General features: G+C 47.3%; 1 protein-coding gene across 1 annotated transcript in view; it reads right to left on the reverse strand.

Annotated features, from left to right (window-relative positions):
* The window catches only part of IGSF3 (immunoglobulin superfamily member 3), a 93,082-nt gene that overhangs the window by 57,010 nt on the left and 20,864 nt on the right, over positions 1–15,208 (reverse strand). The window contains exon 2 of the mRNA XM_041480227.1: positions 8,467–8,844. Coding sequence (XP_041336161.1) covers positions 8,467–8,844 — 378 coding nt within the window. The remainder of the gene's footprint in view (positions 1–8,466; positions 8,845–15,208) is intronic.

Consider the following 15,208-nt stretch of genomic DNA (forward strand, 5'->3'; position numbering starts at 1 on the left):
TCCACACCTGCCTTCCTGACAAGGAAGGGATGTAGAAAGTCTGGAAGCAAGAGGGCTCATTTTAAAGACAAGCCCAGATCTGTGAGCAGAGGGCCGTGCAATTGCCTGAGGCTGTATTAATTTACATTTTTAGAAGTGGCTTTTAGAATACATTTTTTTCTTACAATGCATCAGTACAAGTGTACAAGTTTGTCCAAAAAAGGACAGATATTCTCATCGTAATTGTTCTCCACATGCTAGCTAAATTTAAAAAAGTACCTCTGCCTCAAAGGGGACAATATAGAAAAAACATATGGAATACAGTGATATGTTCCAAATGTGTCTAATGCCAGGTTTTTGAGAAATGGGTAGGTGGATGGCATAAAAAAAAAAAAAAAAGAAAGAATCAGATCCCCAAGTGAGAGCCCTTCCCACAAAGCATGTCATGCCACCAAGCTGGCTGAGGTTTTGAGGTACAGGGCAGAAAGGCGAGGGAGGGGAAGAAAAAACTGCAGAAAGAAACAAAAGAGTGGATACAATGGATTACCCATTTTTTAGGCACAGACTGCCCACAATTTGTTCCATTTCTCCTGCACATTCAGAGGTACAGAAGTGATGCAATGTAATACAACAATAAGAAAGAAAAAACCAGGCAAGCAATTCCAACAGGAAAGAATAGGAGATAGCATATTGCAACGAAACAGGAATAACTGGAAGTGTTTAGCAGGAAAACACAGTAACATGGGATGAGATAGACACAGAAAAGGGGTGAGCCCTGTCCCACTATGCAAGGACACACAGAGATTTCTGTTATAAGCCATCAGCTCTAACCTGACTGCTATCTTCAAAAGACTGGTTCAGGAAGCACAAGGAACAACCAGCCCATGGAATTCACTGCCAGACTGCACATGACTAAAGCAGGGGGCTGCCTGTGCCGGGCTCCCAGGTACCTGCCCACGGCACTGCGGAGCACCGGCCCCCCAGTCTGGCAGTGCCTATCAGCCTCACAGCTTCTGCCCGGGGAAAAATGGGTGAGCTCAGGAAGCTACACTTTCATGAGAGCAGAAATGACTAAGCAGGACAGGAGATGAATCCTATTCAGCATTATTACCAGGCAGAGCTGAAATGTAAGCCTTTGTTTTTAACTCCCGCTATCTGAGGAGCTCAAAGCCCATCACAATTATTTAGCATAGACTTTGTGAAAAGCTTGTGTGCTATTATCCCTAATTTTACCAGCTGGATAAATGGTGAGGGAGATGGACTGTACCATATCCAGGGACATGCAGCAAGTTGGCAGCATAACAGGGCTGAATGTATGCCTGTAGCATCCAAACCAGGTGCAATTCCCCAGGCTCTGGCCACAGGAACTGCCAGAGGTAAATATGTTTACCCCTCCCCACTCCTCCCCCATTAACAGACAAATACTTCCTTTCCATCCATAGCAGGAACAGAAAGAAAAAGCAGAGGAGCATAGGTCAATTATTTTGTGAAGGTTACTACAGAGAGAATTAGGCATGTAAAGGAGGACAGTAAGAACAAAATACCCTGTGTCTAGATGCAAAGGACCACCTATAAGAAGGCATTTGATTTTTTTTTTTAAATCCCTTTTTAATGCCAGCTAACGGGTAATTTGAAAGTGAAGGACATTTTGCTCCTCTGGGGAGCTAATTACTGCAACAAGCACAGCCCAAACAGGCAAAGATGAATGTAACTCACACAGCACAACACCAATCCTGCAGCTCACTTTGGTTAATTCACACAGCTTGGCCAGATAAGGCACACACATGTTTCATGGAGGTAGCCAAGCTGCTGAGACAGACTAAGAGAGATTAGGACATCTGTGCTAACGATTTCCAAGTTCTACCTTCATACACCAGAGCAGAGCAATAGAGACAAACTCCTGCAACCTCACTAGAGAAATAAGAACAATATGAAATATAAAAAATATACCAGAAAAAACCCCCAGAATTTGGGGATGTAAAACAGGTCCTTGGTGTTCTCACCTGGTTGAGATCATCAATGTTATGGCATTATTTAGCTCTGACTCTCCAAACTCCTTTATTTAGCACCAACCTCCAAAATGCTGCCTAACAGTGGTTCCTTTCTGCAGTGCAGCCAAGTAGCTCATCACAGGACAATTCAGGGTGGAAGGGACCTTGGGGGTCTGCAGTGCAGCTACAGGGTCAAGCAGGGTCAGCTATAAGGTCAGACAAGGCCACTCAGAGCTTGATCCTGTCAGGTCGTGAAAACCTCCGGAGATGAAGCCTTTGCAACCTTTCAGGACAGGCTGAACTGCTTATTTCAATTTCTGCCCTGCTGTTGCTCATCTGCAAAATGCCTGGTCTCCCCAGGACACAAGCTGCTCACTCAAGTACAGTGACAAACACTTTTCCCTGTCTCTCAGGTGAAGACAAAGAAGAAAATGCAGCACAGAAAGAAGAGCCCCCAAAGACTTCTATCAAAACTGGTAGGTCCTTGTCTCTGAGACTGCCATCTCTCTCCTTGACACCTGCCTCAAGCAAAGCCACCTTCAGCCCTGCTGACAGCTGGAACAAACCAGCAGCCACCGAGGTCCACGTGCCCCACATGGAGAGAAGTGGCTGCTCTCACCCAGGTTGCCAGGAGCAGAGTGTGCTCTCCCAAATCCAAACCGTAACATGACCTTCTCCCTCTGCTCTGTGCACTGACAGATCACGTATGGCAGCACTTGACAAAGAAGAAGGGAAGCTGCTGGCAACAAGCAGCAGCAGCTGGTAGGGGATAATAAAAGTTCTTTTTTTTTTTTTTCTTGCCTGCTACTACACACTCTTTTGCTCAGCAGAGAGATCTTGGAGGCTTTTGGTGACAAGTTCAACAAAAGAGACCTGCTTTCTTTTCTTGAAGGCTTGTCTGAGTCACACACAGCTCCCTTCTTTCTAGTGCTAAATGTCTGGCCTGCATAAACCTTTCTTCCACCTCCCATGCCACCAAAGCCTCTCAGACATACCCTACACATGTCCACCCTGTCCCATCCACGGGCTTGCAAGTGGCCACACAGTTACATGCCACAGCTGCAGGACACAGGGGATCCTGAAGACAAACTCCTAAAGGCATGGTCTGAGCGCCCATGGACTGAGTCCTGGTCTGCAGAGAGCTGCAAGTGCCTTGGGAGCATTAGGAGACAAGACCCCACCAGGCAGAGCCACAGCCAGCCCTGACCTGCAGAGATGCAGATGGATCTTCACCCATCAGTGCTCCTGCCCTCCTCACTACAAGCTTGGCATGGTGTAGAAACTCCACCACAACAGGGCTACCAGCAAAAAAACCACACAGAGCCCCTGGGAGCCATCACAGGCAATGCAGGACACAGGAGAACAGGACAGAGGCCAAGGCACCAACCCACCCAGGCAGGATGAGACCAGTGAGAAATAGCAGAGAGCCAAAGTGTGACCAGGCTGGCAGGGCAGCCACTGAATAGCACCTTGCCTCTCTGCCCTCTGTGACCTAAGCCTGGCTGGAAGAAGGTCCTGGTGACCATCCCTGCAGGCACTACCAGCAGCTCCACAGCAGCCCCTGCCCACTGCAAAGGCAGCTGTGTTTGAGTGCTCCTTGTTTCTCAAGTCTGCACTGACATTGCTTCTTCCCAGTCTGTGGTACCGTGGGGACTGTGGTCCCCTCCCATCCAAAGCCCTTTCATTTTTTTGCTTTAACTTGTTTAGGATTGATGCTGTAACAGCTGCATCCCCCAAAATAAAGACTAAAAGACCTGCCACCTCCTCAAGTGCTTTGAAACCTTTCCTCCTGCTCTATCACTACCTGTTTAAGAAAAACCTCAAAGCCTGATTTCTTCCCTCAAATCACTTACTCTGAAAAAGATCTCAACGTTTTTGGGAGCACAGATGAAAAAACACTGAGATAAAAGTCTGAAACTTCTGAAGAGGTTAGACCTGGGCCTCTTCACTGTTATCTAAGTGAGGGTACAGGCACACAAACAATTCATCGCAGAGATACAGTGGAGTACAAATTTGCAGTGACTCACGCTCTTTGAAGGAACTGCCATGTGCTCAGTTCTACCCTGCAGCAAAACACAAGTTTACCCATCAACAGGAGAAGCACAAACCAGCACCTCAATTTGCATAGCACTCCTGCAGCTTCACCAACTAAATTACTGTGCAGAAACCTCCTCTTCTACCCATATTTCAAGAGTTAAGAGATAATTCCAATGGCAACCTGGAAAATACTGCTGTCTTGTCAGTGGTGATGCTGTGCTTCTGGGATGCTGCTTTCCTCCACCTGCAAATTCTTTGCTGTCTCTTGACTTCTTAAAAAAACTACATACTTATCACAGCCAGCAACAAGCAGAACCCCAGTACAACTGTGTGCATTGTCCCCAGATGCATGATTTAATCACCCCAATTTAAATTTTCTAACTCCCCTCTTCAGTACACTCAACTGTCTTCCCAATTCAACCACAAAGTCAAAATTCCCACCACTTGCTTAGAGACAAGTATCCAAAAGCATCCAAGTTTACAGCCACTAGTGCCTAGCTCGAGTCTAACACGTAGGATCTCTCTCTAATCAACATAAAGAACGATGCACTTAATTTAAACAAAGATGGACTACTTTCAGATTTGTCTTTTTCTGTCTTCTGATAAGTCTAACATGTAGGATCTCTCTCTCATCAACACAGAGAACAATGCACTTAAATTTAAACAAAGATGGACTACTTTCAGATTTGTCTTTTTCTGTCTTCTGATGGCAGATATTGCCCGGACATCTACCTTAGGCAGCGAGTCTGGTGTTAAAACAGGTGGCAGACAACTCATGAGATCTTCCAAAATATTTTCCTGCCACCCTGAGTAAAAGAGCAGAAAATAGCCTCAGCAGTTTTGTGTCAGTCTCAGGGAAAAAACTGAAGGCAGAGTTGCAGACTTTGTACACGGGCTAATCCTTTTTCATACATCAGTCACAAGGCCATGGTTCCACAGCATCCTGAAGAGCTGCACCCCCTTTTTTTTTTTTTAACCCCACCTCCCTCACCACCTGAAACTCAGTCTGAGATGTCCTAAATTCTTCTCCTAACACATCTCACAGCCCAGGTGTAACTCCATCATCCCAAAGCTAAGAGGGGGATGAGAAGAGGAGCAGTAAGATACAGAAAGGCTTGGTTTTGAAGCACTTGAAGGCTGGTGAAGAAGATTAAGCCTTGATACACATGCTCGAATGGCAGAAGGCCTTTGAACCACATGACTGGCCTCATTCCTAGCTTCAGTGAGATTAGCACTTGTGTTGCATGCCTAAAATTCAGATAAGAGTCCCACAGAGTGCCTGGGGAGCACTTCTTACTCCAGGCCATCACAGACATCAGGTCCTCAAAGCAGTACTAGACCATGGCCAAAGTCTCAGTGAGGGAGAAGGAATCTGAAGCAGTGACATTAATAATGGCAGAGGGACAACTACCCATGCTTGCTGCTCATGGGATGGAGAGAAGTGTACTTTCAAGCCAAACTGGCATGCCTCTGAAGCTGATAAGATTATTTTTTAGCAGCCTCAGAGCCCTGGAGACACAGCCTTCAACAATGCTCAGATGGCAGGAGCAGAGCACATCCCAGCTGCTCCGCTGCCAGCTGAAATGCCCCGCTGCAGACAGCAGCCCCACGTGCTGCTGCACCAGTGTCCCAAGCAGCTCCCCCAGCACAGGGCTGTACCATGAAGGTGGAAAAGAGGAGAAACTCCTCCTTCTGCTCTTTCCTCAAACCACGGGACACAACAATTCCAAGGTCCCAGAGCAGCAAGCCTAAAATCAACACTGCTTCAAAGCCATCCACTTCACACATAAGTGGAGAGAATAGAGATGCTAACAAACCTGTCTCCCTTCAGGCTTTGCTGCTGCCAGAAAAGAACCACTCAATCTAATGAGTCAATTAAAAATTCATAACTGGATGAACGGAAAAAAAAAAAGTTTGGTTCTTTTTCTGAGAAAATGAGAACAGTAACTCTTTTCTGTACCTCTTCTTGCAGAAACAAAACCAGCCTGAAAACCCCCAACCTACAGCTGAGACAGGAAAACTGAAAGGACCTGCAATCTGCCCAGCTCCGCAGAGAGGAGCCCATTTCCCCAGAAGGATTTCAGGGTCCAACAAAGTTGAAGTCAGCACCACTTCCCATGAATGAGAGGCAGAAGGAAGGCTCTCTGTAAGGGCTGTCTACAGGTCATTGCTGGGAGCACTCCGAAAAATTCAGTTTCTGTCAAGAGTTTGGCTAACCCACAGAAGGGAACAGAGGCAGAAGGAAGGCTCTCTGTAAGAGCTTTCTGTCTAGAGAAATGACCTCTCCCAGGTCATTGCTGGGAGCACTCCAAAAAATTCAGTTTCTGTCAAGAGTTTGGCTAACCCACAGAAGGGAACCTACACAGATGCATATGCTCAAAATGCAAGTGGACCCTAAGTCATTTCCAAAGTGAATTTTCCAAAATGAATTAAGCTAAACCAAATTAGGGCCCAAAATCCTGAGCGCGAGCATCCATGAAGGGGCATAATGTGATTTAACTAATCCACTAAAAGTTACTTTAGTTCAATTTTCAGAGTATCTCTGACACATGTAAGCCCCAAAGCCAATGTCCTCCAAGCATTGTTCATGGGTGTCTACAGACTCCCAAATCTTACTGCTTTGTAGCTGTGGAAAGGGAAGGACAGAGCAAAACCAGATCAACCCAGCTTTGGCTCCCCAGACTCTTGGGGAAGCAGTGGAGGAGCTTCCCACTGCCCAGCCACTGGATATGCTGACTGTGCTCAGCTCCAGCTCTTTGGCAGAGCCACCCAGAATCCATCCAACCCCACCCTGTCCCTAGGCACGTTTTTTCAGTGGGTGTTGGTTTCAATGGGTTTCACTCCCCAAGGTGACTTAACAAAGGCAGCGCTGACTCAGTCTTGTTTAAACTGCAGTGGGAACTGCAAATCCGGACACCTAAAGCAAATTACAGACCTACAAATAAAAAATAGAATACTCAGGCATCTACCCCCCAGCCACTCAAGAACATCAGATGGCAAAAAAGGCACCTAAATAAGCACCTACACCCATGCTGTGGAGCTTCACCTGGGAGAGTGGCTGGGCTGGAGGCAAGCAGCTCAACCCAAAGGAAGGCTATTGTGATTGCAATCACATCCTGGCTCCTTTCACAGTGGATTTCTTGTGTCAACACAGCCTGAACCAGTGACACCACCACGGGCTGGATAACGTCAAAGTGGTTTCCAAGCTGCAGCCTCACAGACACCTGAGGAAAGCAAGCCTGCTTGCTGTCTGTGGGCTTGAATTTGCTAGAGGGGTGTCTGTGTTGCACAGGAGCTCTTTTAGGAGTCTTTCAGCCAGAGAGTTGGATGGAAGCTATTTGACTGCTGTTAGCTGACTTAGACACTTCAAATACTGCTTTGAGATACAGAAAGCAAGCTGAAGCTTGGAAAGGTCAAATAATCTGGTCAAAGAGCTGCCATGGAAATACTCCAGATTTTAAAGTACCTGTTTCTGATTTTTCTAACACAAACCCAAAAAAAATAATTCCCAAACCAGCTTCTCCACATTCATCTACAGACAGCTCAATCTGCTCAGTGGTTTCAGGATGTACTCAGCACTGCTGTAAAAGCCTGAAGATGACCATCTCGCCTGTTCCCTTTTATGTGCTGCTCATTACTACTCCTCTCTTCCCTGCTCAGTTATTTCACCACCTTTGGCAAGCAGCTCTGTGGTCTGTGACTTGTGCCATCTGACAGACTCCCTGCTCCTTTCCCTCTCTGTAAATCAGTCCCACGCCTGCCTTGCTTTCAGCCATGGCTTCAAACGTTCCTCTGCCCAGCCGTGCTGCCTGGTGTCTCGTTTTTATAAAGGCCTTATTAGTGAAGAAAGCTCGCTATTTCCTGTGCCTCTATGCCCTTATTTCCTGAAATTCACACCACTGTGCCACCTGCTCTCCACTCCCGCTCTCCCTCACAGGATTTTTATGGTTGTGTTCGAGGGTCCCAGGACGAGGGAAGAGATGAGAACCTTGACTCCATGTTTCAGAAGGCTGATTTATTATATTATGACATTATATTATATTAAAATGCTATACTAAAACTATACTAAAAAGAATAGAGAGAAAGGATCCATGAGAAAGCTCGAACTGAACAGAATAGGAAAGGAATGGAATGATAACAAAAGCTCGTGACTCTCAGAGAGTCCAACATAGCTGCATCTTTGATTGGTTATTAAGTAGAAACAATTCACGTGGAAAAATCACAGATGCACCTGTTGGTAAACAATGTCCAGACCACATTCCACAGCCATCAGATAGCTATTGTTTACATTTCTTTTCTGAGGCTTCTCAGCTATAACAGGAGAAAAATTCCTAGCAAAGGATTTTCCTAAAAAGATCACGGTGACACATTTTAATCTGACAGCCCAGGCAGACCACGCTGCACACGTGGGGCGGGAAGGTCTGCCACCCCAGCGGCCCAGCCACGCAGCACGGCTTACCCACGAGGTTCATCTTGGCGCTGTAGCTGCCGAAGTACCTCTCGTCGGTGTTGGGCGTGTGGCACTCGTACTGGCCGGCGTCGCGCTCCTGCAGCTCGGTGATGTGCAGCAGCACGGCGTCCCCCTGCAGCCGCTCCACGAAGATGCCGCGGCCGCGCACGCGCTGGGTGTAGATGGCGTAGGGGAACGAGGGGTCCACGGTGCTGACGATCTGCACCTCCCGCTCGGGGGCCGAGGGCAGGTAGATGGACCACTGGAAGTTCTGCTCCGCCGGGCCCTGGTAGCCGCTCACCTTGCACCACAGGGTGACGTGGGACCCCTCCGTGCGGTACAGGGGGCCCTGCTGGACAGTCACTTGCCGCTGGGCCAGCGCCATGCCTGCGGGAGGAGAGGAGCCCAGCGTTACTGACCAGCCAGCGACCCCCACACCTACACCCTGATACACCCCCGCCATTCCATGGCCATGCCGGACAAAGCAAGCCCCCACAGCCCATTTTTACATCCGGCACATCAGGCTCCCCCCGCGTCACGTTGCAGAATTCTTGCTGACTCAATGAAAGTGTTCTAAAAAACACCCACAAAAGCAGCAGCTCTGAGGTAACATAAACCCCTTGTTTGGAAGCGGTAAGAACCCAGTCGTGAAAGGGCAATGCACCACGCAGTAACAAATCAGAAACTCAAGGTGACAGGTCTTTGTTTCCAGTACTTTTACTTTCCAACTCTTATCACCCCATGGAGAGAGGCCAAGGGGCAACACTCCCTCTCTCCTTTGGCTGCTGGGCCACCCAACTCCACTGCCCCAGGCACTCATCCTCCATCAGCAAACCTGCCAGGGGCTTCAGCTGGTACAAAACCCCCTTCTTTTTCCCCAAACCCAGCACACCTTCTCCATTCTCTCTTATGTTCATAAAGGCCCACTGAGAAATATCATGTTTCCGGCACTGCCTTCCCAAGCCAATTTGAAAGGTGTGCATGCAGCACATAACAAACTCAATTAAAGTTAAGGGAAGGAGTGGGCACTTCACACTAAAGCTCAGTGCCCCTGGCTCTGAAGTCAGGGCCTGGTGCCCCGCGCTGCACACAGGCAAAGGCGTGCGGCACAAAACAAAGCCAGCCCCGCAGCACGGCGACCGCGATCCGCCGTATTTTTACACAGATTATGGATGGCTGGCCCTTGGGCTCATGGCACATTACCAGCACAGCCCTCCAGGGGCCAGATAAATTACAGCAATCTATCTTGTTTGTTGCTACATCAAAGGCTCGAGGTCTGGAGACCACGGTGGGTGTTCATCGGTTATTGAGTTACCAGCAGCATGCACACATGGCAAGGCCAATCACCCTGGCTTCTGTGACTGCTTGCTTGCCATCATAAAACAGCAATAAGCCGATTTAAAGCAGGTCCTGCATAATCACGTTTGCAAATTTCATCCTCTCTGCGTCTGTGTGTTGGGGGTTCTCCCCCCTCCTGTAATTTTCAATAACAATGCTCAAGTCTAGAGAAGAATTTAAGCTTTCAAAAACTGGCATCCTGCAGGTGAACAGGTAGCCTTGAATCTGAGGTTTATTGATTCAATCCCGCCCTCTGAACATCGATGTCCAGAAACGAAGTTTTTCTCCACAGCCAGCCTGGACTGGAGCCAGGAGAGATGGTTCTTAGCAGCTTAAAACAAATTGTGAAAAATGGGTTCAGCACATCCATCAGGGCATGCAGCTGAACAGATGGAGTGCAATTCAAACTATTAACTTGGGCTCAGCTTGCTGCTGCTCCAAATTATGTTTCTTTTTACTCTTTATGAAATAACGTGATTTAAGGGGAGGACGGGGAAAGCTAGCACATTTGAAACAAACAGGGAGAGGAACAACAGAGGCAAACACTCCCCCACTGTTTGCCGTACCAATCTCTTCATCCCGGGGAAAGATACTGCTGGAGACAACTAACACATCCACAGCACAGGCAGCCTCTTCTCTCACCCCACAAAGGCCAAAGGACAAAGCAAATATTACAGCCTTTGAAGTGAACTGTTTTCAAAGCAGCAGGAAGGACAAGATCTTTATCACACACCTAAAGACAGCTCACAATCCAATTTCTGTATGCACATGTAGCCTCGATACAGCATACACATATCCCACCTGCAATGACAATTAAAACTGCACCACAAGGCAAATATGCAGTGGTAGGAATTAGAAGTTCCACACACAACACCCCATCAGGTATTTCTCAGCTAAGTGCACAACTTTGTTCATCGGGCTTTTAACACTGTGCTGGATTTTTTACATAAGAGTTTTCCAGCTATCTAGTTAAAAAAATATAATTTCATCAGAGATGGGTATCAGACTTTCCAGAGCTCACTGGAAGACCACAACCCTGGGGACCCACAGCAGATTTTTGGTAGATGTCAAATCTAACCACTCTCACTGACACAGGCTTCATTCTTCCCTTGCCAGTGGCTTTTAGGATCATCACTGTAACTCTAACCTGGAGTCCTCCTCTAGGTTCTGAGGAGACCCACTTTCTACATTTCTCTTCTATTTCCCCTTGCACTGGGTTGCTGCGCCTTCCTAAAGCAGCCAAAAATGAGAGAGTTAAGAGGCAAAGGGCTCCTTGCCTCCAGTTCTGGCTGCAGCAGCCAAAGAAGCTGAGGGACAGAAGAAGACAGTGCAGAAAAAGTCCTGCCCAGCTCCAGAATGGACAGAAGACAAAACAGTCAGGCTTTTGCTACAGCCTGCAGCAGGTTGCTGTCCCAGAGGTGAGACACAAAGGCTCAGAAGCTGGATGAACAGGCTGGATCCAGAGGAGCAGGGAGCAGCACATCCTCAGTGCTGTTCCCTGTGCCTGGCTGCAAACTCCTGCTCCAGCACAGGTGGGCACAAATGCTTCTCAACACTTACAAAAAAATCCCAAACAGCAGAAACATAAGTACTTCCCCAAAACTATTTTAATCAAGAAAGGAAAGAAGAAAAACAATCAGCCTGAGGCAGACATCCAGCAGTACATGTTGTGCTCAAACAGTTACCTTTTGCATGATGTTTGGCATTTTGCAAGCTCTGGGAATTGCTATATCTATGTCACACAGTATTAAGAAGAGAACTGCATTTCTTAGTGAGCAAGTGCTCTGATTAGCAAAAATAACATGTCTGAGATCCCATTTAAACTCTTATCACTGCCTCTTGAAGTGAGAGAAGAGCTCACTACAGGAGGAGCTGTGTGCTCCACACCTTCCCTAGGACACCCAGGAGACAGTGATGGTGGCATTTGGCTGGTACTGCACGGGCACAGCTGGCTTTTAATTGCAAATCCAATATAATTTACTGACATCGCAAGGGCTGATAGGGAGGAGGTAGTGAGCCAAGTGCTACTTTAAAATTAATAAGAAATTGCAGGTTTGTGCATCTGGTTTTTTCCAAAACACAGCAAATCCCACGTGATAAAGAGTAAGCCATCCCCCGATCCTTATCCCCTATGGATCAGGGCTATTGTTGCCAGCCTTCTGAGCCAAGAGCAAGCCAAACAACAGCCAGGCAGCTCCCAGCTTACCCATCTCCCAAGCCCTGGAGGTGCACAGGAGATAAAAGCAGGGGCAAGAGAGGGCAGGGCAGCCAGGTGAATAGACTGAGGCAGCAAGGGACAGTGCAGGACTCAGGAACCCCAGATGCCCAGTCCCTGCGCCTGCCCTATGCCAGCTCTCCCAGCAGGGCCACTGCAAATGTCATGGGAAACAGCTCTGAAAAGCACAGGAAAGGCAAGAGAAAAATGTTATGTCAAAGTCACATAGTCGTTCAAGTCTCCCTTGTCACATCACAGCCAGGATTTCAATGCCTCTCCAAGAAAGAAAGGAGCGAAAAAGGAGCATCAAGCATCCCTGCCAGCCAGGCATCTCCCCCAGCAGTGCTGCAGCTCAGCTTCTGAGTACATGGTGTCTTAGCAATATCTGTACCCTCACAGCAATCTCAGATGATTCTGGCAAGATCTGACCCTTCCACTGAGACACACACAGAGCTCAGAGCTCAGGCTTTCCACACACAACTGGTTGTTTCAGGTGCCTGATCTGAAGTACTTTGAAGATGCCCCATTTCAGAAAGTGCCAAACATTTATCTTCTGGGAAGGAAGTGGACCTTCAGGTCCCTTTCAGAAAAACATGTGTGCAAAATTTTAGCTGAGAACATTGACTCAAGGCTTATTGCAAAGGACAGGTGGGTGTAATAAAAGGATGCCTGAGCACACAAAAACTCTGCCACAGCATTGACAGCTCAAAAGAATAAATAAAAACTCATGACAGAATGATGAAGAGCCTCTTGCACAAATATTCTCCCCATCTCAGACCATATGGGTTATGTCTGCACCACATCCAAAAACACTGCAGCAGTTGCACCAAGTTATGTTTGATATCAATAACCACTGCCAGTAGTCATTTAATCTGAAGGAGAAACTTGAGCTCTTATGAGTACTATCCTGGGTCTCTGATCACTAGGCAGCAACTAAAAAAGTCATGATATACACATCTTCTTGGTATAGATATCTTCTATAAGCACTAGGGCTAACAGTGATGAACACCAAATGGATTACATGGTTTGAGGGGATATTTCTACCCCTGCAGCTTTACAGAAGTTTTCCTTCACTGAGAATCTCTAAAGTACTATTTGTCAATAACTGACAATATTAATCCTAAATTTCCTTTAAAAATTACTTTGTGCCTTTGACTACAGTTATTAGACAGAGAACATTTCCAAGGAGATCCCTCTCCCTTTCACAAACACACAGCACACATCTGGGTTTTGTTGTTGTCACTATTGTTTGTTCAACTTACAGGCACTCCTGAGAAAGTGTCAAGAGAGGAACAATGATGATAAACACTAGGGAACGGCTTCTCTGTCAGAAATAATGGAGTCTGGAGGAAAAAAAAAGGTCACTTGAAGGGGATCTGGTAAAGTTTTCTTCACAAATATATATGCCATGGCAAAGATGGTCAAGAATTTGACCCTTTACCATCTCTTCTAGTTTAAATACCAAGGGCCATCAGCTGAAACTGGTCAGATCCAGATTTATAACAAGGGAGGCAGTTTGAACACAGCAGACCTGTGGACGCCCTTGCCAAAGGACACTGTGAGTACGGAAAAAATTTACATGGATCAAAATATGAGTGGGACAAGCACATGAAAGAGGGCTACCAAACAGGTAATTCACATCAGGTTCATAAGACTCCCAAACAAGCTACAATTGCACAGCTACCTGCCCACAGCTTTTTGAGTCAGGATGCTGAGCAAGGTGCAGGATTTACTCTGAACTGGTACAGCTGTCCTTGTGCCCCCCTTCACAACCCCTGTACTCTTCAACAACGTGGATCACATCTGTCTGCAGGCTATGCCTTGGTTATACTACAACAGAAGCTAAAAAAGGTACTATTTTGGCTTCTTCTCCAAGAGCATGACTATTTCTGCTCCGAACACCTGAATTGGCTCCCTCAAAACATCCTTAGACCTGACATGGGAGCTTGTGCCCCTATGCAGGGAAGGAGAGGGAAGGGGAGCGTGCATAAATCCTACTTAGCTATGACAAATTAGCATCTGCAGCAGACCACAGGACCTGGCAGAAAGTCCCCAGTAATGAAGACAGTTCAGACATAAGTGCTAAAGCGCAGTTATACTAAAGAGTCTAATTCTGAGATTAGAGATGCAGAGATGCTCCGGGCAAGCTCAACCCAAGAGCAGGTGCAAGTGCACCACAGGCTGCGGCCATTGCTGCCCTCCTGCAGCCCTGAGGGGACCTGCTGGAGCCCAGGCTGACCACCCAGCCGGCCACTGCGCTCCAGTGCATGGCATGGTGCCATCTAAGGTGAGGAAAGTGCCAGCAGACTTCCTCCTGCAGCTCCCCGTGTCCTGCTGCCCAGGAGCTGCAGGCTGTGGCATCGCCCCTCCTCAGTGCTCTGACTCCCCTGCCCCAAAGCAGCAGCACTGCACAAGCCTCTGCTGCCAGTGAATTACTCAGGGACAGTTAGCATCCTCCCAGCTCATATTCCCTCTTAAATCAGACTAATTTTTCAGTCTCACTTATGCACGAGGCTTCCCAGGGGATGGTCCTTCCTCTCTCCCTTCTGTCACCCACAGAGCTTGTAGACACCTCTTGCCAAACACAGCCCATTACTCAGTCTCTGCTTTTCCTCTGGACTCCATAGCAGAGCTGACACCCACAAAACAGTCATTCATTTCAAGAAGGCTCTTCCAAGCTCACCATTGTCCAGCCACCGAGAACACTTCCCCAGGCAACCAGAATTTTTTTTACCATGGGTTGAAGACTAATAAAATCTCTGAGGGAGACACTCTGCCCCACACCAGACAACACCAAAGCAGAGACAATCTTCTAGCAACACACACCTGCTTTTCTGTGAAGTCTCCTGTTAAGGCACACAACCAAAAATTAGGTTTGAGCTTAATTTTTGCATAAATGAGTCACAGCAGGAACAATCTCCATACACTGCAACCTGCTGCCAGATGGATAAAAACAATGCTATCAGAAGAAAACATGTGGTAAGCCCCCACCATTCCCCCAATACGGTAAAGCCTCATTCTGGGAAAATACAGTGTTTTCTTGGGGTATTTTTTCTCATGCCAAGAGAGCTCAGTGTACTGAAAGGCTGGCTGGAGCCACCTGCAGAACAACTCTGTCCCTGTCTTCCACCCTTTTGCTTTCACGTTTAAATGGTGCAACCAAAAGGATGCCTGATCCCCTATCCTCCCCTTCCTCCA

Source organism: Pyrgilauda ruficollis, unplaced genomic scaffold, assembly GCF_017590135.1.
Source record: "Pyrgilauda ruficollis isolate IOZ18807 unplaced genomic scaffold, ASM1759013v1 scaffold50, whole genome shotgun sequence".
NCBI lineage: Eukaryota > Metazoa > Chordata > Aves > Passeriformes > Passeridae > Pyrgilauda > Pyrgilauda ruficollis.